The following is a 24,817-nucleotide window of genomic DNA, read 5'->3' as shown; positions in this document are numbered from 1 at the left end:
AGCTGAAATCTCTCAGTAGTTCTTCAGCAACCCTCTGTCCTTCATCAGTGTAAATGAATATTAGCTGCTTCAGTCCAACATCTGCATTGGCAGGATGATGAAGATGTAGTGGACATTTCAGCATACAATGATCCAAAACATAGGCAAGGAAGCTCTCAGATGCTTTTAGAGAAATAAAATGTAATTGTTGAATGGTCCAGCCTATCACCTGACTTGAATAGACGAGACCCACAGAACCATCAAGATTTTTACACTGTTGAAGTTTGAAAAGACTCATACCTGACAGTCGTCTTTAAGCTGCCTTATATATCATTGTATGTATATGTATATATGTATGTATGTGTGTGTGTGTGTATATATATATATATATATATATATGTGTATATATATATATATATATATATATATATATATATATATATATATATATATATATATATATATATATATATATATATATATATATATGTATATATATATATATATATATATATATATATATGTATATATATATATATGTATGTATGTATGTATATATATATATATATATATATATATATATATATATATATATATATATATATATATATATATATATATATATATTTATTTATATATATATATATATATATATATATATATATATATATTTATTTATTTATATATATATATATATATATATATATATATATATATATATATATATATATAGTGGTGCATCCCTAGGACACTTTGACCCCTTCACTGGACATTGTTTAGATCTTATACTGTGCAGCTTATAGCATCTGTGTCATTGTGTTGTTGTCAACCCTTAAATGTCACTCCTTTCATATTCTCCACCACATACGTTGCTCTTCTGACCCGTGCCTGGCTAAAGATGAGACTCATACAGCAGGGACAGGAAAGGTGAGAAAAGTTGGATTTAGAAGAGAAAAAGAAGCGGATGATGAAAGTTTGCTGGAACAGATTGAATGAGATCAGGGACATGGAGTAGAGACAAAACAGCATAAAAGCTCAAGGTTCATCACCCATCAAAGCCAAGACCTGATGATGGACAGACCTCTGAGGAGAGAGAAATCAAGAGTGTCCGGCATACACAGTTGAAGTCAAAATTGAAGTTTAAAATGATTTCCTGAGCCTTGTTTGATGGAGAACTGTTTTTTGTTTTTGGTTTTTTAATGGAAGGGCATTTACTGTGTAAAACATATGCTGGAAAAGGGGGTGGTTCATTACGCTGTGGCGACCTCTGAAATAGAGACTAAGCCCAAGTAAAATTCGTGAGTTTGCGTATGGTTTATTAGGATAGGAGTTAGGTTAGGCCAGAGTTTGATTTATTTTGGTGTAATTGTTTAAGACAAGGCGATGCAGTGGTGCAGAAGGTAGTGCTGTCGCCTCACAGCAAGAAGGTTGTTGGATCGCTGGTTCGAACCTCAGCTCAGTTGCCGTTTCTATGTGGAGTTTGCATGTTCTCCCTGCATTCGCGTGGGTTTCCTCCGGGTGCTCCGGTTTCCCCCACAGTCCAAAGACATGCGGTACAGGTGAATTGGGTAGGCTAAATTGTCCACAGTGTATGTGTGTGTGTGTGTTGATGTTTCCCAGAGATGGGTTGCGGCTGGAAGGGCATTTGCTGCGTAAAAACGTGCTGGATAAGTTGGCGGTTCATTCCGCTGTGGCGACCCCGGATTGGTAAAGGGACTAAGCTGACAAGAAAATGAATGAATGAATGATTGTTTAAGACAAATGAACGACAATATTAAAGAGAATCTGTTTTTGCTGGTTTGAGCTGCAAACTAGATTTGTTAGCAATATTGTCTGAATTAACGGAATTGTGAATGCTTGAATCCTTTTTTTTTTAAAAAAAAAAGGTAAAGGGTTTCTTTTAGGGGGTTAATAATTTTCACCCTGAATTTTTTTTTTTAATTAAAAACAGCTTTTATTCCAGTCAAACTAAAATAATTAAGACTTTTCCCAGAAGAAGAAAAACATATAACAGGAAATGCTGTGAAAATCTCCTTGGTCTGTTAAACAGCACTTGGGAAAATATTTGAAAAAGAATCGGAAATCGAATAATTTAGACGTCAACTGTATGGCTGATCTTTGCTTGTGTGGTAATTTATGCAAAAAATGTTTCCCAGTGCAGACGCTGTGCTCCCAAATGGCTTGCAGGTTCTGCACGGAATAAATGTGCTGCACATTTGCTTCATTTCAAGCCTTTTGACTTTCTCTTTTTGCACTCTTCAAGCTGCAGTTCTGCATTTTTACAGAGGCAGTGTCTCTTTGTCTTGTACTGCCATTTTCTGATAATCTCTCAAATTTACTAGGATTAGAGTGGGAGGGAAGACATTTCAGAAGTGATGTTTAGATTAGATGCAGTTGTTGGGGTATTACTGTACATCCTCCATTCATTCTGTTGATGTACTGCTACTCTCATGTCCAATGCATCTGCTTCTCTGCACTCCATTTGTAAGTGTGTGTAAAAACAGATGGACACTAGAAAGGTTCATCATTGTCTAGTGTCTGCACTTTCTGTCTCTTTCTCAGTGTAATGAATGATAAAATGTGTTTGTACTGATTTAAAATCAATATTTTTCATTTCTGTCTGAACGCTTGTTAATTGATCCGGTTGTTCATTCATTATTTATTTATTTATTCATTTATTTATTTTCGTTTTTCCTTTTGTTTTTCATTCTTTATTTTTATTTACTGTTGTTCATTCTTTTTCTGTCTTCAGTTTTTCTTTTTTTGATTATTTTTTATTCTTTCATTCTTTATTTTGAGCTTGTTTATTTTTATTTCATTCATTCGTTCTTGTTTGTTGGTTTTTTATTTTCTTCTTTATGTTTTTTACATTACAATTAATAGATATGCATTAATTCTTTCTTGGGCGATGCAGTGGCGCAGTAGGTAGTGCTGTCGCCCCACAACAAGAAGGTTTCTGGTTCGAGCCTGGGCTAGGTCAGTTGGCATTTCTGTGTGGAGTTTGCATGTTCTCCCTGCGTTCGCGTGGGTTTTCCTCCAGGTGCTCCAGTTTCCCCCACAGTCCAAAAACATGTGGTACAGGTGAATTGGGTAGGCTAAATTGTCTGTAGTGTATGAGTGCATGGATGTTTCCCAGAGATGGGTTGCAGCTTTCACTTTTTCTATGTCTGTTTTTCATTTATTTGTTTATTTTATTTTATTTTTATTTTTCATTATTTCATTCTTTATTCTTTCGTTTTTCTGTTTTTTATTTATTGATTTTGTTTGTTTTTTGTTGTTTGTTTGTTTGTTTATTTGTTTATTTCCAGTTTTTACATTCTTTTTCTATTTTCTTAGTTTTTCTTTCTTTTTTCTCTATTTTTTATTATTTTAATTTCTGATTCATTTTCTTTTATTTGTTTGTTTGTTTCCTGTTTGTCATTTTTTCCCTTTATTTGTTATTTATTTTTTTCATTATTTCATTTTTTATTCTTTCTTTCATTTTTATTTTTTGCTTTTTGTTTTACTTTCTTTTTTCTTTTTTGTTTCTAGTTTTTATTTATTTATTTGTTTGTTTGTTCATTTATTTTCAGCTTTCACTTTTTTTTCTTTCTTTCTTTCTTTCTTTCTTTCTTTCTTTCTTTCTTTCTTTCTTTCTTTCTTTCTTTCTTTCTTTCTTTCTTTCTTTCTTAATTTATTTATTTATTTATATTCCCTGTTATTCTTTTTTTAACTTTCCCCCCTTATTTTTATTTCTTTTTTTCATTCTTTCATTCTTTCTTTCTAACTTTTACATTTCTCTTTCTTTTTGTTTTTCTTTCTCTTACACTCCTCTTAAAAATAAGCTCATGTAATAACTACTGTTATCTGGCATGAAATGGTGTGTAATAATGTGATGCAGTGATGGTACTTAACAATCGAAAGTTGAAATATCCTTACGTTTTTAATTCAAAGATGTCATCCAGTTATTATTTAATTAAAAAAACGTCAAATTCATATGCTATATTCGCGAACATCCCCTTTACATGCTTCATAATGTGTTTCAGAGGCTATTTTTAACCCAACATTGGCCAGTATGAAGTGTGTAGTGCACAGAATGGAGTAAGCATAATTCCAGTGTTCCATTCCCAACATAGTTTCCCTCTCATTTCTTTGGCAGGAGTAGCGGTAATTAATGAGGTCACATATTTCACAATTAGAGCTGGGATATGGTTGGAGAGTCTTTTTTCCTGTCTCCAGGCTCAGATTAATCGGCCTAATGTCTGCTGGAGGGGGGATTATGGGTAGTTTTAAATGTCTCAGGTGGGCAAGAATTCTGATTTAGCGCGCTCACATACTTAACACCGAGCGGTTGTATTTACACTGCCATTTTAATGAAGCAGCCATCCCAAAGGAGAGGCCTCTTATTATCGTATCTGTTGGAGACTGTGTTTGTCTGCATGAAATGTACACTCATCTGTAGTGTGCACATTAATACAGTCAAGTGTCCCAAGAGTCGCGTTTAGCCCAGGGGAAAACGTACACTTCTGCTGTGGATGCTCTCTTTGAAAACTCGAGCCTTAATGGAGATCTCTGAATGTATTATTTATGCAGCAGCTTTGTTTCAAATGTTTCCAACATTTGTTCTTTTGGGGAGAGACTTTAAGTAGACCACTGCTGACATGCATAGCAAGCATGTGCTCTTAAATATAGAGCTTTTTTATTGGCATCTATTATTCCATGGAAACTTTTAATATCCATGGAAACTTTTTATTGAACATAAGTTTTTTTTTTTTTTTTAAGTGTCAAAAAGGATAATTATTCATTTATTCATTTTCTTTTCAGCTTAGTCCATTTAATAATCAGGGGTCACCACGGCGGAATGAACCTTCAACTTATCCAGTTTATGTTTTATGCCTCATTCAGACTAACTGCGACTTTGTAGCTGCCTGTTGCTCTGTGTGGTGACCTGCTGCAAATGCATATACAGGTATAAACAGCACAAATACAACTGGCCTCTGAGCGAGCTGAGAGAGGATCATGTGAGCTCTACTGGTGCTTCTATTGGCTGTTGCTCAAGAAAGTTGCTCTTCATTTGCTTTGACCTGAAGGATTCTCTACTTTGTATAGTTGCTCAACATGCCCACCTGGTCGCCCAAGGTCGCTGTCACTCGCGTAGATAAAGGTTGCCGGAAGTTGCCCGCTTTCTGTTGAAATGAGTGGTCATGTCGCTTATAGCGCATGTCTTTGGACCCAGAGGAAACCCACGCCAGCAAGGGGAGAACTTGCAAACTCCACACAGAAATGCCAACTGACCCAGCCGAGGCTCGAACCAGCGAACTTCTTGCTGTGATGCAACAGCACTATCCACTCTGCCACCGCGCTGCCCTATTGATAATTATTATTTTTTTATAATAGTTATTTTATTATTATTATTATTATTATTATAAGTAGTAGTAGTAGTATTAGTAGTATTTATTTATTGTATTTATTTTTATTTTTTCATAGTTCTTCTGTTCTCAAAATAGTTATTCTGTGGAAAAAACTTTGAAATGAAAGTTTTTTAAACCTGTTGAACCTAGTCATAAGGAAGCATTTATGATACCATGTTTATAGTATTTGTACCATTCATTTATTAATATTAAGTCATACAGCATTTATTTTTTGGTTAATGTTAGTTTTAAAATGAAAGCTATACATTAATAATACATGAATTAAATATTGACTTGCATATCAAGTACAGACATACAGGTAGTGCTTTCTTTTATTTATTAAAATTAGAGTTAAACAGTCTTGAATCTTGGATGTTAACTGCAATAATTAAAAAGAAAATAAAAACAACAATTAAAATGAATGAAATGTATTTACTTTCATATACTTACTTACTTCCAGGGCCATTCATATCAAAGTTGATTTTTAGCCGCACAAAATTGGTGTTTCGTTTTTATGAGGTGAGTTGTTAGCCCAACGCTCAACCCCCAACCTGGAGGACCAAGACATATAGTACATACATACACTACGGACAATTTAGCTTACCCAATTCACCTACAGCACATATTGTTGGACTGTGTGGGAAACCAGAGCACCTGGAGAAAACCCACCCCAACGTGCAAACTTCACACAGAAATGCCAACAGAAATGCCACCTCCTTGCTGATATATATATATATATATATATATATATATATATATATATATATATATATATATATATATATATATATATATATATATATATATATATATATATATATATATATATACTTTTTTTTCTTTTATTTTCTTCTTTCTTTTATCACCTCGGCACCATCATGGTGAAACATCCTTTTGATGCATATATTTTTAATGTGCAGTGGTATACCAGTTTTCAACACAAGTTCATTTATTTCTATTTGTTCACATGCGACTAACAATAAGAAAATATGTTTTGTTTTTAATTAATGTTAATTTCAAAATAAAAATAAAAACATATGTTGGACTTATCATTTTATAATATGGTAAATTTAATTTGATTTAATCTTAACATTTCATTCTGCTGTGGTAACCCTCATACATCAGGGACTAAGCTGAAGAAATGTGAGTAAAAACAGATCTTTTAAAAAGGACTAAATGGATCTATGCCTCTTATGGCAGTTGAAGTGAAACTTCCCAATACCTAAACCCTACTAATACTACTAAAATAATTCTGCAAAATTGTTGCAAACAATTTATATGGGTTAATTTTAAACAAATTAAATGTAGTAATTTTCAATTTATTTATTTATTTATTTATTTATTTATTTATTTATATATATATATATATATATATATATATATATATATATATATATATATATATATATATATATATATATATATATATATATATATATATTTTTTTTTTTTTTTTTTTGATTAAATTCAGCCCAAATACATTGTTTACAACCACTTAACTTCAGGAATAATTTTTGAAAATGTATTTTTTCAGTGTATTAACTACAAATAAACAGCCAATTACTGGTTTACTGAGGTAAAATGCTTTTTTCTTGTGGGGTTATAACTTAAATTGTACATTAAAATAAAGTGTGACTGAACATTTTAATCTTTTAGTCAACTTCATTGTTTGATCATCTATACCTGTTTTTCCATATTTATAGAACAAGCTGAACCCTCTGAATGTGACGCCTCCCATCCGAGCCATAGACCAGGACAGAAACATTCAGCCGCCCTCAGATAGACCTGGAATCTTGTACTTCATACTGGTTGGTGGGTATTTAAATGAGGATTCAATTAAAGGGATAGTTCACCCAAAAAAGAAATTTACTCACTCTCAAGTGGTTACAAGTGGCTTTTTTTTTCTGTTGATCACAAAAGAAGATATGTTGAAGAAAGCTGAAAACCAGAAACTGACTTCAATAGTAGGAAAAACAAATACTATGGAAGTCAATGATAACAGGTTTTCAGCTTTCTTCAAAATTACTTCTTTTGTGTTCAACAGAAGAAAAAACAGGGTTGGAAACAAGTAAAGGGTGAGTAAATGATGACATAATTTTTAGTTTTAAGTGAGCCATCCCTTTAAATATCTCTTTCAACAAACAAACAACACGTTTGGAACGAACAAATGAATGAAAGAATTAGTGACACATTTGACACATGTGAAACTCAACTGAACAACACATTTGGAACAAACAAATAACACATTTGACTCATTTGAAACGAGCAAACAAATTACACGTTGGAGCAAACGAATGAATGACACCCTTGACACATTTGGAACTCGAATGAACAACACATTTAGAACAAACAAACAAATGACACATTTGACATTTGAAACGAACAAACAACACATTTCAAACATTTAGAAAGAACAAATGACACATTTGACACATTAGAAACAAACAAATAACACAGCTGACACATTTGGAAGGTTCAAATAAACAACACATTTGGAATGAACAAATGAACAACACATTTGGAACGAAGGAACAAATAACACATTTGACGAACGAACAAACAAACAACGCATTTGGAAGGTACAGCTGACTAATTTGCCACATTTGGAAGGAAGGAAGTAGGGAACGAACAACACAATTTGGAATGAACAAACGAATAACATATTTGACACATTTGGAATTAACGAACGACACATTTGGAATGAATGAACATACAAACAACATATTTGTAACGAACAAACAAATGACACATTTGGAACAAACAAACAAATTACACGTTGGAATAAAAGAATGAATGACACATTTGACACATTTGGAACGAACTAACAACATATTTGACACATTTGGAAGTAACAAACAACACATTTGACACATTTGGAACAAACAAACAACATGTTTGGAATGAACAAACAAATGAAACATTTGGAACAAACTAACGAACAACACATTTGGAACGAACAAAGACACATTTAAAACAAAGGAACAAATCACATATTTGACACATTTGAAAAAACAAACAACACATTTGAAACATTTGGAAGGTACAAATCGACTAATTTATTACATTTGGAAGGAAGGAAGGAAGGAAGGAAGGAAGAGTGAACGTACAACACATTTGGAATGAACAAACAAACGACACATTTGATACATTTGGAATGAACAAACAATGAGATAGTTGACGCATTTGACGCATTTGGAACAAAAGGACGAACAAACGAATGAAACAGTCGACACATCAAATGAATGACACATTTTAAAAACTGACAAACACATTACACATTTGACATTTGGAATGAACAAATGACATACTTGACACATTTGGAATAAACGAACAACATATTTGACATATTTGGAACAAATGAATGAACAAACAAATTAACGAACGACACATTTGACACTTTCGCATGTTTAAGAGACCATATTAAAATTCTCAGGATTTTTTTCTCATTTTTATAGTTTTAGAGTTTTATAGTTTGGGTAAACTATTTTTATTCTGCACTTTTGCTTTATTCTGTTTTATTCTGTGATTTTCCTTCAAATGTAAAATAAAACGATCAATTTTGTCAAAATTGTCAATTGCCTACATAATAGTAATTCTCCAAACTACAATCATTTTCTTAAACTTTGAAATATAGAAGACATATTATCAGACATATTATCAAATAAAACAAAGATTATAATTTTACTCAGATCTATACCTATTACATCCTGTGAATATTCTTTATTTCCCCATTTCTGTATGTAGCAGTTCTTTGAATATGTTTAACAGCTTTAAAAGGCATTTTTTGCTGTATATTTTAAAGTCAAGTCAAACTAAGTCATATTTATTTATATAGCACTTTATGCAATGCAGATTATTTTCAAAGCAGCTTTACAGGGGAAAAAATGCAGCTGCCAGCATCAATTAGGTGGCAAATGAGGAAGTGAACATGGCAGGAGCATCAGGCCAACTGGGGTGACAATAACTCAAAGTTTGGTGCCAGTTTGCCAGTGTCACAGAAGCATAGCCTTTGACCTATTTTGGTATCATGCCATCAAATCTGACAATGAGTGAAGCTGTTTGAGATGTGAGAAGCCTTTTTAAGAACTTTATGCCAACACAGTGTGCTGCACAACATGGTGTGATTAGATTTTTTACTGAAGCTTGAACAAACAGTTTAGGATGAACTTAAAACATTTCTAATAATTGTAAAAAATTAAGCTGAGTACTTTCTTTGGATTTCGCCTGTCGCGGTTTTTAGGACTTAACTACACTGTATTGCATTGGAATTGCTTTTATAAATTACAATTAACACAATTTGCCTTTATTGATATTTTAAATAGATTTTTGTATCATTGGTTTAGTTTCTTGAAAAATAAAAGAGGAACATTTTATTGCAATAAGCAATGTAACTGAATAGTATAATCAAATATAATACTGGATACTGGATATAAATGTCACTGTATAAATCAAATAAAGGTTAAACATTAGTAAAGTTTGCTAGTGTGGAAGGAATTAAAACAACATTCTGAAGCTGCAGCACGCATCAGAAACACGGCACATGTAGTAATCCATCTGTCAAAATGAATTGAATTTGACAGATTACAATATGTATGAGCACCTATCAGCACTTTTTCTGTTAATTTGAATATAAAATCTGAAACCAAGTTAATTCCGCAATAAAGCAGATCTACAGAAAACAATAGTGTCATCGTTCAGATTAAATTAGTTCACTCGCTAGAGCACCTTTAGAGGTCAGAGGAGTGAGGTTTACCTGCACAGCACTCACTAGCTGGCCTCTGCTATGAGGCAACAGTGCTAATCACTGAGCCACTGTGGTTATTTGTCAGTGGTCTTTTTAAAAATTTTTATTAATCTTTAAACTTTGCAACATGACTTCAAATAGCATGGTGTATGTAATATATGAGCAATATCACATGAGTAACAGTGTGATTTGGCTGTATATCTGCACTGGTGGGAGGCGTGCGTTGACACAAGGCCGCAGGCCGAGTGTCTTAGTGCCCCCACCAGTGCCGATATACAGCCATACCGCACTCCTACGAGTGTGATATTGCGTTTATACAACAGTTTGACAGCATAATTGTGTATAAAAAACAAAATCAAACAAGGACAGTCTTAAAAACCCTTTTGTATGAGGAACTACTTTCTTCCGCGTTGGACTCAAATCATACGCTGACAGTTCAACAGCTGAGCAAGCATCTTTTAAACTTTAGATCTTTAGTGTCTGCTTTTTGCTGGCTGTATGTGGGCGGAATAATACACAAAGGGTAAAGGGGCTCTACATTTGCTTATATTACTTAAACATATCACGGCTATCAGCCAATCAGATTTGAGAACCAGACAGAACTGTTGTATAAAATGTTAGAAAGTCTAGTATATAATAAAGTGAATGGCACGGTGGCTCAGTGGCTAGCACTGTCGCTTCACAGCAAGAAGGTCGCTGGTTCTAGTCCTAGCTGGCCTAGTTGGCATTTCTGTGTGGAGTTTGCATGTTCTCCCTGTGTTTGTGTTGGTTTTCTCCAGATGCTCAGGTTTCCTCCACAGTCTAAACACATGCGCTGTAAGCGACTTGAATAACCTAACTTGGCCATAGTGTATGAGTGCGAGAGTGTATGGGTGTTTCCCAGTAATGGGTTGCTGCTGGAAGGGCATCCGCTGCATAAAACATATGCAGGAATAGTTGGCGATTCATTCCACTGTGGTGACCCCTGATTAGTAAAGGGACTAAGCCGAAGGAAGATGAATAAATGAATGAATGAATGAATATAGTAAGGTATAGTGCACATTGTGTATAATAAGGAATAACAGCGCAATTTTGGTCTCTCTCTGTGTCTTTAATGTGTTTTAGGCACACCTTCTACGTACCCAGAGTTCTTCACTCTGAACAGGAGCACGGCTGAGCTGCGGCTGCTGAAGTCTGTGGACAGAGAGCTTTACCAGCGCTTCTCTCTCGTCATTAAGGTCATTATATCATCATCATCACGCTATCTACTGTATGGCTGTGAAGATGAGTGATACTCATGCTCACCGTTATTTGAGCGTCTGTAAGAGTCTCATCATTTTTAAAATGCAGTCAGCTGATGTTTTACAGCCGGAATAACATCTAGTTTTTCTGGAAATGGTCTCTTTATATTGCATCAGTAGTAAAAGCAATTGCGCACTCTATTTATATGGAAACACTATCGGTATAGTTCTGGTAACCTATGGTAGGCGGGCAGCGTTTCAAAACATCATTTATGGCTGTCCTGACACAAAGGCTGTTATGAAAGGTATGCTGTATGATTCTTGTAAGCTTATTGCAGCATCGCATATATACTTTAGTGAGGAATGCAGTTCCACTGTGCGCTGCGACAAGCTCACAAAGAAAATAAAATGTTTGATCTTCATACTTTAGACTTCGCTCATAAGCCAAATATTAGATGAAGATGTTTATAAGGTACACTGATGTTTAAAGGTTTGGGGGCTAGGAGGAAGATGATGGCTATCATTATTATGATTATTATGATTATTATGATTATTATTATGATTATCATTGATAATAATGAAACAATTACTTTTACTATTTTATTATTTAATAATAATAATAATAATGTTATATTATTATTATTTTTATTATTATTATTATTATTATTATTATTATTATTATTATTATTGTTGTTGTTGTTGTTGTTGTTTATTGTTTTTTATTATTTTTACAAATGTTATTATTATTGTTATTATTATTATTATTATTATTATTATTATTATTATTATTATTATTATTATTAGGGAAGGATGCATTAAATGGATTCAGATTGTTAAGTAGTTTATAAATTTATGAGGATTTCTAGCTGTAATTGATTTCTGAAGGTTCATGTGAGAAAAGGAGTAATACATTCTGCTTTGCCAACATTTTATATAATAAAAAAGAAACCAGGTATTTAAATTGTACTATTTCATAGTAACACTTTTTTTTCTGAAATTCCATTAAACTCTGTTTACTACATTAAGTTAATGTGAAAATATGAATAGAATAGAATAGAATAGAATAGAATACAATACAATACAATACAATACAATAACAACACTAACATAAAATTGGTTAAGGCTGTGTATGGTTATTCATTCATTCATTCATTTTTTTTTTGTCTCAGTCTCTTTATTAATCTGGGGTCGCCACAGCAGAATGAACCGCCAACTTATCCAGAATATGTTTTATGCAGCAGATGCCCTTCCAGCTGCAACCCATCTCTGGGAAAAATCCATACACACTCATTCACACTCATACACTACGAACAGTTTTAGTCTACCCAATTCACATGTATCGCATGTCTTTGGACTTGTGGGGGAAACCGGAGCACCCAGAGGAAACCCACGCGAACGCAGGGAGAACATACAAACTCCACACAGAATCGCCAACTGACCCAGCCGAGGCTCGAACCAGCGACCTTCTTGCTGTGAAGCGACAGCACTACCTACGGTGCCACCGTGTCACCCTGTATGGTTATTACAAATAGCAAATGAATGTCTAAATGAATGTACGAAGGAACAAACAAATAAATGAATTAATGAATGAACAGACACAACAAAGAATAATAAATAAATATAAATACATAAATATATCAATATATCAATGATTATAAAATAATTAGTTTGCTGCATCTTCATTCAAATAAATTCAGCCCTAATGAGCATAAGTGAATTATTCAAAATAAATAATAAACAAAAAAACACAATCGCCTCACAGCAAGAAGGTCGCTGGTTGGAGTCTAGACTGGGTCAATTGGCATTTCTGTGTGGAGTTTGCATGTTCTACCTGTGTTCGTGTGGGTTTCCTCCGGGTGCTTTGGTTTCCCCTACAGTCCAAAGACCATAGTCCATTATCCATAGTGTATGTGTGTGAAGGTAGGAGTGTATGGGTTGCAGCTGGAAGGGCATCCGCTGCGTAAAACATATGTTGGGTAAGTTGTCCGTTCATTCCGCTGTGGGGACCCCTGACTAATAAAGGGACTTAGCCGAAAAGAAAATGAATAAATAAATGGATATATATATATATATATATATATATATATATATATATATATATATATATATATATATATATATATATATATATATATATATATATATATTTTTTTTTTTTTTTTTTTTTTTACTTTTTGCACTTGTCATTAATCATGTCATTATTTCAGCACTAATTAAAATGATCAATCAGTCAAATATCCAATATGAGCTACATGTGAAAAACACTGACTCTAATCCACCCAGTCTCTGTCTATACAGAGCATTCCAAATTGCTTTAGATTGCATTTTCATCGGGATGCTGCCTTTGTAGGTGGCAGACAGCGAGGCCACTCACCAGCATTTGAAACAGAGCTTTGTATATTTAATTACATGAAACATGCCGTGTCGTCTAATTGAACGGAGCTGGAATAGAGCGAGGAAAGGAGTTGCTGTGAAATTATACTGCTCTATCGTAGATTTGTGTGGAACAACAGTGTACCAGCGGGGGTAATTCAAATGTTTCCTCCGCGAAACCATGCATGACTGTGTTTGTTGTTATGATTTTGTCATTTCATAATAACAATGCTATTCTCGGTTTGCTTCAATTGTGATGAAATTGGGGACCAAATAACAGAGAGAACATTGCCGCTGTCAGACTGTCAGATGTGTGTGTTCCTGTTCCAGACATGTGCGAGTTGATGGGCTGCAATGGCTTCTTCATGAAAGTGATGATATGTCGAGCTTATAATGGGAATGAAACTATTGAGGGAGATTTTTCTGCTCACATCTCTTTAATAAACAAAGATCAGATTCGAGCCATTTTTGGTTCATGAATTTTGGGCGTTTTTTGAACGGTTGGACGTTAATTAGAAATCAGTGGAGATTAATTAAAATCCTTTTGATTTTGGACAGTTTTTGAATGGTTGCACTTTAATTTGAAGTCAGTAGAGATTAATTAATGTCCTTTGAGTGAGATTTATTTAAAACATATCCATCTTTTAAAAAATATGTTTTTTATTTATTTAATTTTACTTTGCAGACTGCACATTTGACTGGCTGAAACAGTCTAAAGTCGGGGTCTCAAACTCTTTTTTAACATTCAAACACAGGATAAAAGTGGAAACCTGTTGTAATTGATGCATCTTAGGACAACAGACATGATGTTTCTATTTTAAGCATTGCCTGTCACCAGTGCTAATGCAATCAGCACTTTTTTTGCACGCTGTAAAACCCAGAAAGTTATGGTAACTTAAACCATTCGAGGAAAACGATTGCAACAAACCATTTAAGTTCAAAAACTAATCCTAATGGGTACTGTCAACTTAATCCATTTGAGTAAATGAAGCCATTTGAGCACAGTAAAACGCAGTAAATGAAGAGAACTCAAACCATTTAAGGAAACCGATTACTACAAACCATTTGAGTTACAAAAACTAATTAATATAAGTACTGTGAACTTACTCCATTTAGGTTGAAGTAATGAGGTATTTAATTACCTCCAACAATGAGTTCAAAACTCTTTTCAAATGAATAGAATTAACTTTCAGTAATTTTTGAGTTCACTACACTCATTTCATTTGATAAAGCTGACTGTTTGGTTTTACAGTGCATCACACAGCTGCTGAAATACATCTGTGGATGTTGTTTTTTCATAGCCATTAGACACACACTCAGTGATTCTTCCACAGAGTATATGCAGTCAAAACTCTTGGTTTTTGTTTCTTGTTGTACATATTGAAGGGGTAGTTTAAACTGCTATGATAATAATACAAATAATAGACATAATAATAGTAATTATTGCTGTGAGGTGGGTTGTTTGGGGCATAAATAGCCTGCGGGTTGGCAGTTTGAGACCCCTGAGCTAAGCTGAAAAAGCACTCAGGATTGGAGGTAATTTAGAAATTAAGAAATAAATTAATGAATGAACAGACACAACAAAGAAAATAGGTTAAAAAACAAATAAATAAAAATAAATACATAAATATATCAATGATTATATATATATATATATATATATATATATATATATATATATATATATTTCTCAACTTTTATTTACATCTGAACAAAAGATGGCATGTTCAAAATTATTCATACTCTTCTCAATGATCAATAGAAAAGGCTTAATGGCTATTACAGCAACCAAACACTTCCTATAATTGCTGAATTTTATAATTAATTTCCACTTTTTTGGCCCATTTATCTTTCAAGAATTCACAGTTAACTGATGATTGATAATAAAGCTTCTTTGGCAGGCTCTCATGGCACAGAGCCATTCTTCAAGATGAAGTTAAAATGTATAGAAGCCTTTAATAATTTTTAGTGAGTTAATAATCATTTGATTGGTGAATCAATCGTGAACTGATGTGGGACCAGCTGTGAACAATCATAAGCATGTGATCCTCTTGAAATGAGTTTAAAAATAAACTTAACTTCGCTTATGAGCTCCAACTTTTTTATGTTTGTGGTTCTCCTTGTCATCATCCTGATCTTGAGCTCCCTTCACAGATTCTCAATTGGATTCAAGTCTGGACTCTGGCTGGGCCACTGCAAAACATCAATGTTTTTGTCTGCTAACCGTTGCTTCACCACTTTTGCTGTGTGTTTTGGGTCGTTGTCATGCTGAAATGTCCACTGGTTCCTAAGGCCATGATATTGTTGATCATTTTAATGTATAGCCTCTTTTTTGTGTATTTATTTATTTATTTATTTATTCATTTATTTATTCATGTATTTATTTAATTTTTTTTTACCACATCTTAACACATTTTTTACCATTTTTACCAATATCTTTTCTACGATTACCATGTTTTTCCCAACTAGATTATAAAGAAAGTAAGTTTTGTTTTGTATTTTGGGTTGAAATGTACCATAGTAATATTTGATTTATCATGGTGTATCTGTCTATATACTTCTATGATAATGACCTACATCATGCATGCATGTTTTCAATTTTTTTCCAGAATTATTTTCTGAAAATGAATCACGGTACCATAACTCCTAGAAATAATGCCTAAATAATATACAATGTGCTTCATTTTAGATCATTTCAGCATGACTGTGTGTTTGTTTGTGAACAGGCAGAGCAGGATAATGGTCATCCTCTTCCTGCGTACTCGAAGCTGGAGATCGAAATTCTGGACGAGAACAACCAGGCGCCGTATTTCCAGCAGTCTTCGTACCGGGGCTTCGTCAGTGAATCCTCTTCTGTCGGCACCACCATCTCAGCCAGCGCCAACCTCACGGCCCCGCTGGCCATCATAGCTCTGGACAACGACATTGAAGAGGTGAGATATTCAAATGTACAAAAATAAAAATCTTATTTCATAATTCATAATGTATGCAGCTGCGCTGCTGGAATGCAGACATGCATAAAGTCACAGATGGTTTCAGTCTCTCCATATGTTTTATATTGTAGCTGCTGCCAGGGGCCACACCAGTAGGTACCAGAGTGACGTGTGCCCTTTTGTCCTTTTTCTCTTTGTCATTTTTCTTCTCTTTTTTTTTTTACTATTTAAAAACATAAAAAATCTTGAGTTTGCAATTCTACTATTTTTCCTCTGCTTCTCCACTTGAGGATTTATGAAAGGCCATGAACAGATTTAAATATCTATTTGTTTTATAATCAATATTTTGGATGGTACATTTTTTTTTCTTTTCTTTGTTTTTATTTCACTGTTAAAATATTTTAAAAAGCTTTTTTTTTTTAAACTTTCTATCTTGAGTTTGCATATTTCAATTCATTTTTTTTTATCTGCTTCTCCGTTTAAAGATTTTAAGAAGTCTGTGAACAGATTTAAATATTTATTTGTTTTATAATTAATATCTTGGACCATTTTTTTTCTTCTTTTTTTGGTTGTATCATTTTTTTTAATTCTGCTTCTCCACTTGAACATTTAAGATTAAATTAATATTAGTCCATGCATTAACTAACAATTATGAATAAATTTTGTTACAGTATTTATTAATCTTCATTAAAATACGTTAAGGGTCTTTAAATGAAATAACATTAGTTCAAGTTAACTAGCTGTGCATTAACTACAGTAATGTTAACAAGCACAACTTTGGATTTTAATAATGCATCAATAGAGGTTGTAATATGATTAATAAACGCGTAAAACGATTAAACATACTTAGTTATTGATACACATTAAAGTGTTACCCTGCTTATTAATAGTCAGGTATTAGCAGAGATGTATAAAGTACTAGAGACCCAGACTTAAGTAAAAGTACAAGTGCTCTATCAAAAAAGGGACTTGAGAAGAAGTTGAAGTGCTCTTTAAGCACCATACTTAAGTGGAAGTACTAAAGTATTCAACTTTTTTGTACTTAAGTATAGCAAGTAGTTTATTTCAAAATTTACTACTTAAGTACTGAAAGGAAAAGTACAGGTATTGTGCAATGTAGTTATTAAAGAAAGCAGTCAAAAGACATCATATTGCTTTGTTTATTTCAAATATCTTTTTTAGGGGGTGATTAAGCAAAATGAAAACATGGCTTACGATACTGGTACGAACCACAGATCTGACCGATAATAACAGCTTTAACGCAAACATTTCAAAGTTGTGTGTCACAAAAACACTCCATAATCCACTCAAAACACTATTAAAACCCATTTTCGGATCACAAATTATCGGTTTTAAACGCTGTACACGGAAGTTCTAAACATTCTACCCGAAGACGCAGGTGATTATGGCCCCCTCCATGCTCCATGCAGTAGCCAAGAAAAAGGTCTATGATTATAATGAGTAGGGCTAAGAACCTACACTGGTCTCACAGTTTGGTTCGGTTACGATTATCACGATTCTAAAGGCTCATACACTTAGGGTGCCCCCAGAGACATTATCAAGGGCCCGTGCAACCTACTGTACATCAATACAGCCTTAGTACTTAAGTACAGTAGTGAAGTAGGTCTACTTCATTACTATACATCTCTGGGTTTTTGTTGGGTTTAGGTATTGGGTAGTATTAGGGATGTAGACTAAGATCATACTTTATAAGTGCTAATAAACAGCTAAAGTTCTAATAATAGGCAGGTAAAATCATAATAGTTACAGTAAAAGTGGGAATTGGTACTTAAGGTGTTACCCAAAAACACGTTTTCCTTCTTTTTCATGAGTGTTTGCAGTGTGTGCATGAATTTGTTTTGGACTGTGTGTCATGATCTTTTTATTGAATAGTAATGCTCCATTTGACCTGCTATCTTTTTTTGTTATCTTTTTTGCTATGTTTGTTTTGTGAAGACTAAAGACCCTCAGCTGAAGATCACTCTGAATGAATACACCTCCATCTTCACCATCACTACTAGCGGCATCACACGATTCCTGACCCTGCTGAAACCAGTGGACCGAGAGATACAGACCAACTACACATTAACGGTACCACACACACACACACACACACACACACACACACACACTAACACACACACACACACACACACACACACACACACACACACACACACACACACACACACACACACACACAGCTACATTTACATGTGTCTATCTACACATATAGGTTCAATTTTGAATTATTTTATTCATGTGTTAAATGACAGTAATATACATATTTTTGTTAATAAGTAATAATATTATTAAGATATAATATGAGATTAGATTTATGCTAAACTAAATCAAAGAAAAAAGTTGTGAAAATAAAATAAAAAATTTTATTAATTAATTTAATTTCAGACAATATCAGAAAGTGATAAAAACTGCTTAAAACAATGAAATTCATCATTCTTTTTTGTTTTAAACAACAATTACATGCAATTTAAACATGTTTCAACAAGTTTCAAGGAAAAAGCAAGCATATCTCATCACGAAGGGTTTTTACGACATGTGTTTACAATATAACCTGCACACCTAATGTTTACATTTGTAATATTTATATTATTTGCTAATTAATAACCTCATGTGGAACTCTAAATCTGAGAGATCCCCACTAAATCAATCGGTCCAAGATCACCCAAATGAGGTGGCCTTGGCTCAATAGAAATGAACTCTGGAGTGAATCGATTGTTGTGAGAAAGCAAAACGATCCGAGCCCGGCTATATCATATAATATGTGTATTATATCATATAATATATATGTGTATTATGGATATGTAATAGGCATATATGGCTATAAGAAGAGAGAATTATAAGTAGGGCGGGATGTCATTCCTACCGGTAAATGTGCGGTTCATGTTAAATACGAAAGCGAAAGCTTGCTGAAATATTACAGAGAGCTGTTTATCAGTTAGGAACATTAACCGAACTGCAGTGTAGCCAAGGGCTATGCATGAGAAAGTCTTACCTCTGATTTATATCTGATGAAGAGGTCTGTGGGTGTCACCATTCAAAATTAAAGCGTAGCTTTCCGCTTATAATGTCTTATTGCTCATCACCATAATTAAAATAAGGTCGCATAACAGCTGAGCTGGACTGCAAAATAAACCATGAAACTACGACTAATGTAAGGAGAGTTTACTCACACATGACTTGTTTTAGCTCTTTTGGTCCGTTTAGAAACATTTCCTTGTGAAAGCGAACCGCACCAAGAACAAAGAGCAACATTGTAACAATTTTAATACCTGTTTCGGAACAACTGAATCGATTCACAGGTGTGAAAGCACCCTGAGTCTCATTTTGGAGTCTGCTGCTGTCCACTAGAGGTCACATTTCAGTCACGGACGCATACTTTCAGAGCTTTTCTGAATGAATGAATGAATTATGCGGTTTTCAACCCGGGCTCATTGTGGAAACGTAGCCCCGCAGACGTTTCTGCGGACCGCGATTTACGTCCCGGGAGGTACGTATTCGAGCAATTTTTGTTTGAGAGGCTGCTGTGCGCGCTTTTTCGTGTCTCGGGCGCCTCTCGGGAGCGCGTGCCGTTCGCGCCCGCGCCGTTCTCGTGCGATAAGCCGCCGGATCGGCCGACTCGGCCGCCCTCCTCTTCCTCCTCCTCCTTCCCTAATCCCGAGCGACGGTTCGCAAAAGCCGTCCACAAAAAAAAAAAGCAAAAGCCCTTGTCCCGCCGCGTTCTCGCCCTTATTTTTCGGATTCTGTTTTTTGTCTTACCTGATTTCCGGAAGCGCTGTTCCCTGTACTCGATCCCGGTCGTCGTCCCCGCGGCCGGCTCCTCCTCCTCCTCCAGGGCCTCCACTCTGCCAACGCAACGCTGTGAGCTAAGCGGACAAACTGGTTGCATCGGGAAAGCCCTCCACTCGGAGACGAGCCGTCGGCCGGCGAGCGCGAAGAGGAGGGGCGGAGCAGCACCACACCGCCCCGCAGCGTTCGCTCGAAAAAACTAAACGCGGCCTTGCGTACCTCCGGCCACGTAAATCGCGGTCTTCAGAAACGTCCGCGGGGCTACGTTTCCAGAATGAGCTTGGGTTGGCGGTTTTCCACCAAGGCAACCCAGGATCCTTAAATGTAATTGGCTACACTGGCAGTGGGCAGGTTAAAATGACCAAAACACAGCACGGTAAACTCATTTTCAAAGCAGAATATCTGACTTCGGCATTGTTTTTCAGATAAACAAGTATGTTCACTTAGCATGTGTCTTAAATATCTGCAAACATATTATAGTATTTTTTTTTTTTGCTTTAGAAAACTTACATACTGTACAGCACCTTTAATTATTTTAGGACAATGAGTTTGCTCTAGTTTTTTAAGTAAAGTCAGCTAATTGTTTTTAACTGTGTATGATATGTAACATTCAGTTAATCGATCAATCTCATCGCACAATATCTGAAATGCTGTTTCAATCATTCTGAACTAACTAATGGCTTTTTACAGCGTACACATTATTATTATGTTATTGATGTTTAATATTTATAGTATTTTAGTTTTTAATTGCATAAAAACAATTCAATTAAAATGAATTTAAGTTAATTAATATGAGTCTATTACACATATTTGCCTTTACATGTTAAAGTGGTCCCTGTCTCTCAAGTCCTCACTCTCATTGAAAATGAATGGCCGGTCGCTTTAGTTCAGTCTTGTGTCCCCTTGAGATTATTTACTGCTCTTGTAAGACCCAGTGTGCGTCAGCATCTGCTCTGTTGGACTCCTCCAGCATGAGGAGCTTCTCATTTATTAACAACAGGGAATGTTCTTACTTGAAGATGAATATTTCTGTCTTGAACATCAAGTTCACAGCATGTTGAGAGTTCACTGTGATGAAGAAAACAAACGGACTGAAGCGATGCTGTTTGTTCAGGATGTGAAGTGTCTCTTCAGGACTCTCTCCATCGATTGGATCTATTGATCTGAGATTTGGACTCAAGTGTTTCTGATCTTTCCAGAATCCCTGATCTCCAAGGAGCAGTTAAAAGACAGATGGATCAAAGGAGGAACATTTGAGCACTGGTTTTTGATCATTGTCTAATCGGAGAGGCAGGGTTGGTTTCATAGGGTGTTCTCTGTCTTTGATTTCAGAGATAATAGGGATAGATGACCAAAATATCATGTTATTTTATTATTGTTTGAATGTGAATGATTTTATTTTATTTTATTTTATTTTATTTTATTTTATTTTATTTTATTTTATTTTATTTTATTTATAGAATATACAAATTATTATAAAAAATAGTGAATGTTTGATTATTGTCTAATTGGACAGGCAGGGTTTATTTCACAGGCCGTTTGCTGTCTTTGTATTCAGAGATGACATTAGGAATAGATAGCATGACCAAAATATCAATATGTCCTTTTATTATTATTTTAATGGCAATATTAAATTAAATTAAATTAAATTTAATTTAATTTAATTTAATTTAATTTAATTTAATTTAATTTAATTTAATTTAATTTACAGATTATTATAAAAAAAAACATAATGAATGTTTGATCATTGTAAAATCAGGCAGGCAGGGTTTGTTTTACAGGCTGTTTGCTGTCTTTGATTTCAGAGATGACATTAGGAATACATAGGATGATCAAAATATCATGTCATTTTATTATTGTTTTAATGGCAACATTTTATTTATTTATTTATTTATTTATTTATTTAGATTTAAAACACAAAAATAGCTTGAAATAAATAAAAACCTACATTTATATTAAATTTAAATCTATATGTTATTATATACATTTTAACTGTGTGTGTGTTTTGCATTAAGAATATATTGTGCATAATTAATTTCAGTCATAGTTGTCTATATTTTAGGCATATTTGTCTTTTATTGGAGCCAAGACATTTTTAGGAGCGACTTTATAACATTAGATGTGCCACTTTGCTTGCTGCTGATTGGTTCAGCTATGGTTTGTGATTTCATATGCCAAATAAAACCTGTTTAAGAGCAGGGTAACTTAAATGACCCTTTTTAAGAAAACAAACTAAAATCAAACTTAAGAGATATTTTGAGTTCACCCAAAATAGTTATTTGCTGGATTTTCCTCAACATTATTTAACATAGAAACCTTCTTTATTATTTTTTTAATAATTTATACTTATGGTTATACTTTTACATGCCTATTTTGTAAAAAAAAAAAATTCTTACTGTACATATGACAGTGAACACGTGGAATATTTTGTCATAATTTTTTCCTTACTTGCTTCAAATCTGTTTGAGATTCTTTCTGCTGTTGAACATGTAAGATTATATTCTGAAGAATGCTGGAAACCTGTTACCTTTGACTTTTGTAGTCTTCGTTTTTTCTCACTCTGAAAGTCAATGGTTACCGGTTTTCAGCATTCTTCAAAATATCTATTTTAGTGTTCAACAGAAAAAAGAAACTCATGCATTTTTGTAACCACTTGAGGGAAAGTAACTTGTTAGTATGTTTTCATTTTTGTGTGAACTATCCCTTTGCCTGGCTATTTAGTGAAATCTGTTGTTTTTGGCCAGTTAAAGTTTGGAATTTTCAGACGGCCAATCAGATTTCTCCAATTTAAACATGCCCCCTCCTCATTGCATGATTTGAGCCCTAGCAATCAGCATTAATCCATTCGAAAGGCTTAACAATAGTCTGCTTATCAGCGCAAAACACGGACCTAATCACATTTAATACATTTCTTTTATATAGAACAAATGAGCTGGAACAATTGCATGAAAGGAAATTAGCTGTTCAGTTATTTGTGCTGGAGAGAGACCAGCATAATAAAAACCGCCTCCCTACTGTGTGTTTTAAGGTAAAGTTCAATCGTAAATGAAAATCCTGTTATCACTTACTCATGTCATTTAATTTAATATGCGCTGTATTAAAAACAGGTTAGAAAAGATTTAAAGCTGCACATTTCAGTTTTTCCCATCCAATTTTGTGAGCTGAGAAAAAATGTAAAACAAAATACTGATATATGTAAGAAAAATGTTAGTTGCTACAATTGGAGAAGCTTTTTTTTCCATATACAATAGCTTAATAACTCAGAGCGCACATACGAAAAGGACTGAGCAGTTATGATATCAGTATACTTGTCTGATGTTTGATAAAGCAATCATGTGAGACGTTCCTACAAGGTAATCATAGCCAACCATTTTGATGATGGACTTTGGCTCAGGCACTTCAGAATGATTGAAACAGCATTTCAGATGTTGTGCGATGAGATTGATGGATTAACTGAAAATCCCATCATCTTTTGAGGCAAAATGGTGTGTTTTTGTTGCACGTCAAGGAGTTTATTCAGTAAATGTGTGTCTTTTTATTATTATTACTATTGAATGTGTTCTTATTGGATAAAATATCTGGCTCGATTGATGGTTGTTTTGTTTAAATGCCTGAATTTTAATTCATGCGCATATTGGCATTTCTATCCAGTGTTTACAGTATGTGACTGAATGAAATTTGCATAAAAAATAGGTGGATAAATCTGTGATGATGATCCGCCTTCTCAATGACATTACACAAGAACAATTAATCTGACATGGTTTGTGTCCAAAACACAACATGAATTTGGGGTGACGCGATGGCGCAGTAGATAGTGCTGTCGCCTCACAGCAAGAAGGTCGCTGCTTCGAGCCTCGGCTGGGTCAGATGGCATTTCTATGTAGAGTTTGCATGTTCTCCCTGCAATCACATAGCTTACCGCCAGGTGCCCTGGTTTCCCGCACAGTCCAAAGACATGCGGTACAGGTGAATTGGATAGGCTAAATTGTCTATAGTGTATGGGTTGCAGCTGGAAGCGCATCTGCTGCGTAAAACATGTGCTGCATAAGTTGGGGGTTCATTCCGCTGTGGCGACCCAAGATTAATAAAGGGACTAAGCCAAATAGAAAATGAATAAATGAACAACATAAATGCAGACATCAAAACTGATTGACATCATGACCATTGTAACATAAAACTTTTATATTTTATATTTATATTTATAAAACTAAATATTGTGTGTAATCTAAAGCTGCATTAATGTGAAGGACATTGTTTTAAAATTGACCCATTGGTAAAAAAACAACAACACATATGCTCATGTGTCTATCATTCATTCATTCATTTATTCATTTTCCTTTTGGCTTAGTCCCTTTATATATCAGCTGT

The 24,817-nt window shown here is 34.1% G+C and overlaps 1 protein-coding gene across 5 annotated transcripts in view; it reads left to right on the top strand.

The window, feature by feature from the left end:
• The window catches only part of pcdh15a (protocadherin-related 15a), a 406,352-nt gene that overhangs the window by 193,413 nt on the left and 188,122 nt on the right, over window positions 1-24,817 (top strand). For 4 of the 5 annotated variants that reach the window (XR_015504985.1, XM_087277644.1, NM_001441700.1 and 1 more), the window contains 4 exon segments: window positions 7,073-7,181; window positions 11,218-11,330; window positions 16,433-16,639; window positions 18,596-18,730. Coding sequence is in view for 3 of the 5 variants with exons in the window: in XM_087277644.1 (XP_087133770.1) it covers window positions 7,073-7,181; window positions 11,218-11,330; window positions 16,433-16,639; window positions 18,596-18,730 (564 nt within the window). In the remaining 2 variants the exon portion in view is untranslated. 5 annotated transcript variants of the gene reach the window in all.

Source organism: Danio rerio, chromosome 13, assembly GCF_052040795.2.
Source record: "Danio rerio strain M-AB ecotype USA chromosome 13, GRCz13ab, whole genome shotgun sequence".
Taxonomy (NCBI): Eukaryota; Metazoa; Chordata; class Actinopteri; order Cypriniformes; family Danionidae; genus Danio; species Danio rerio.
Note: the sequence above shows the minus strand (reverse complement) of the source record. Positions and strands in the feature narration are given on the sequence as shown.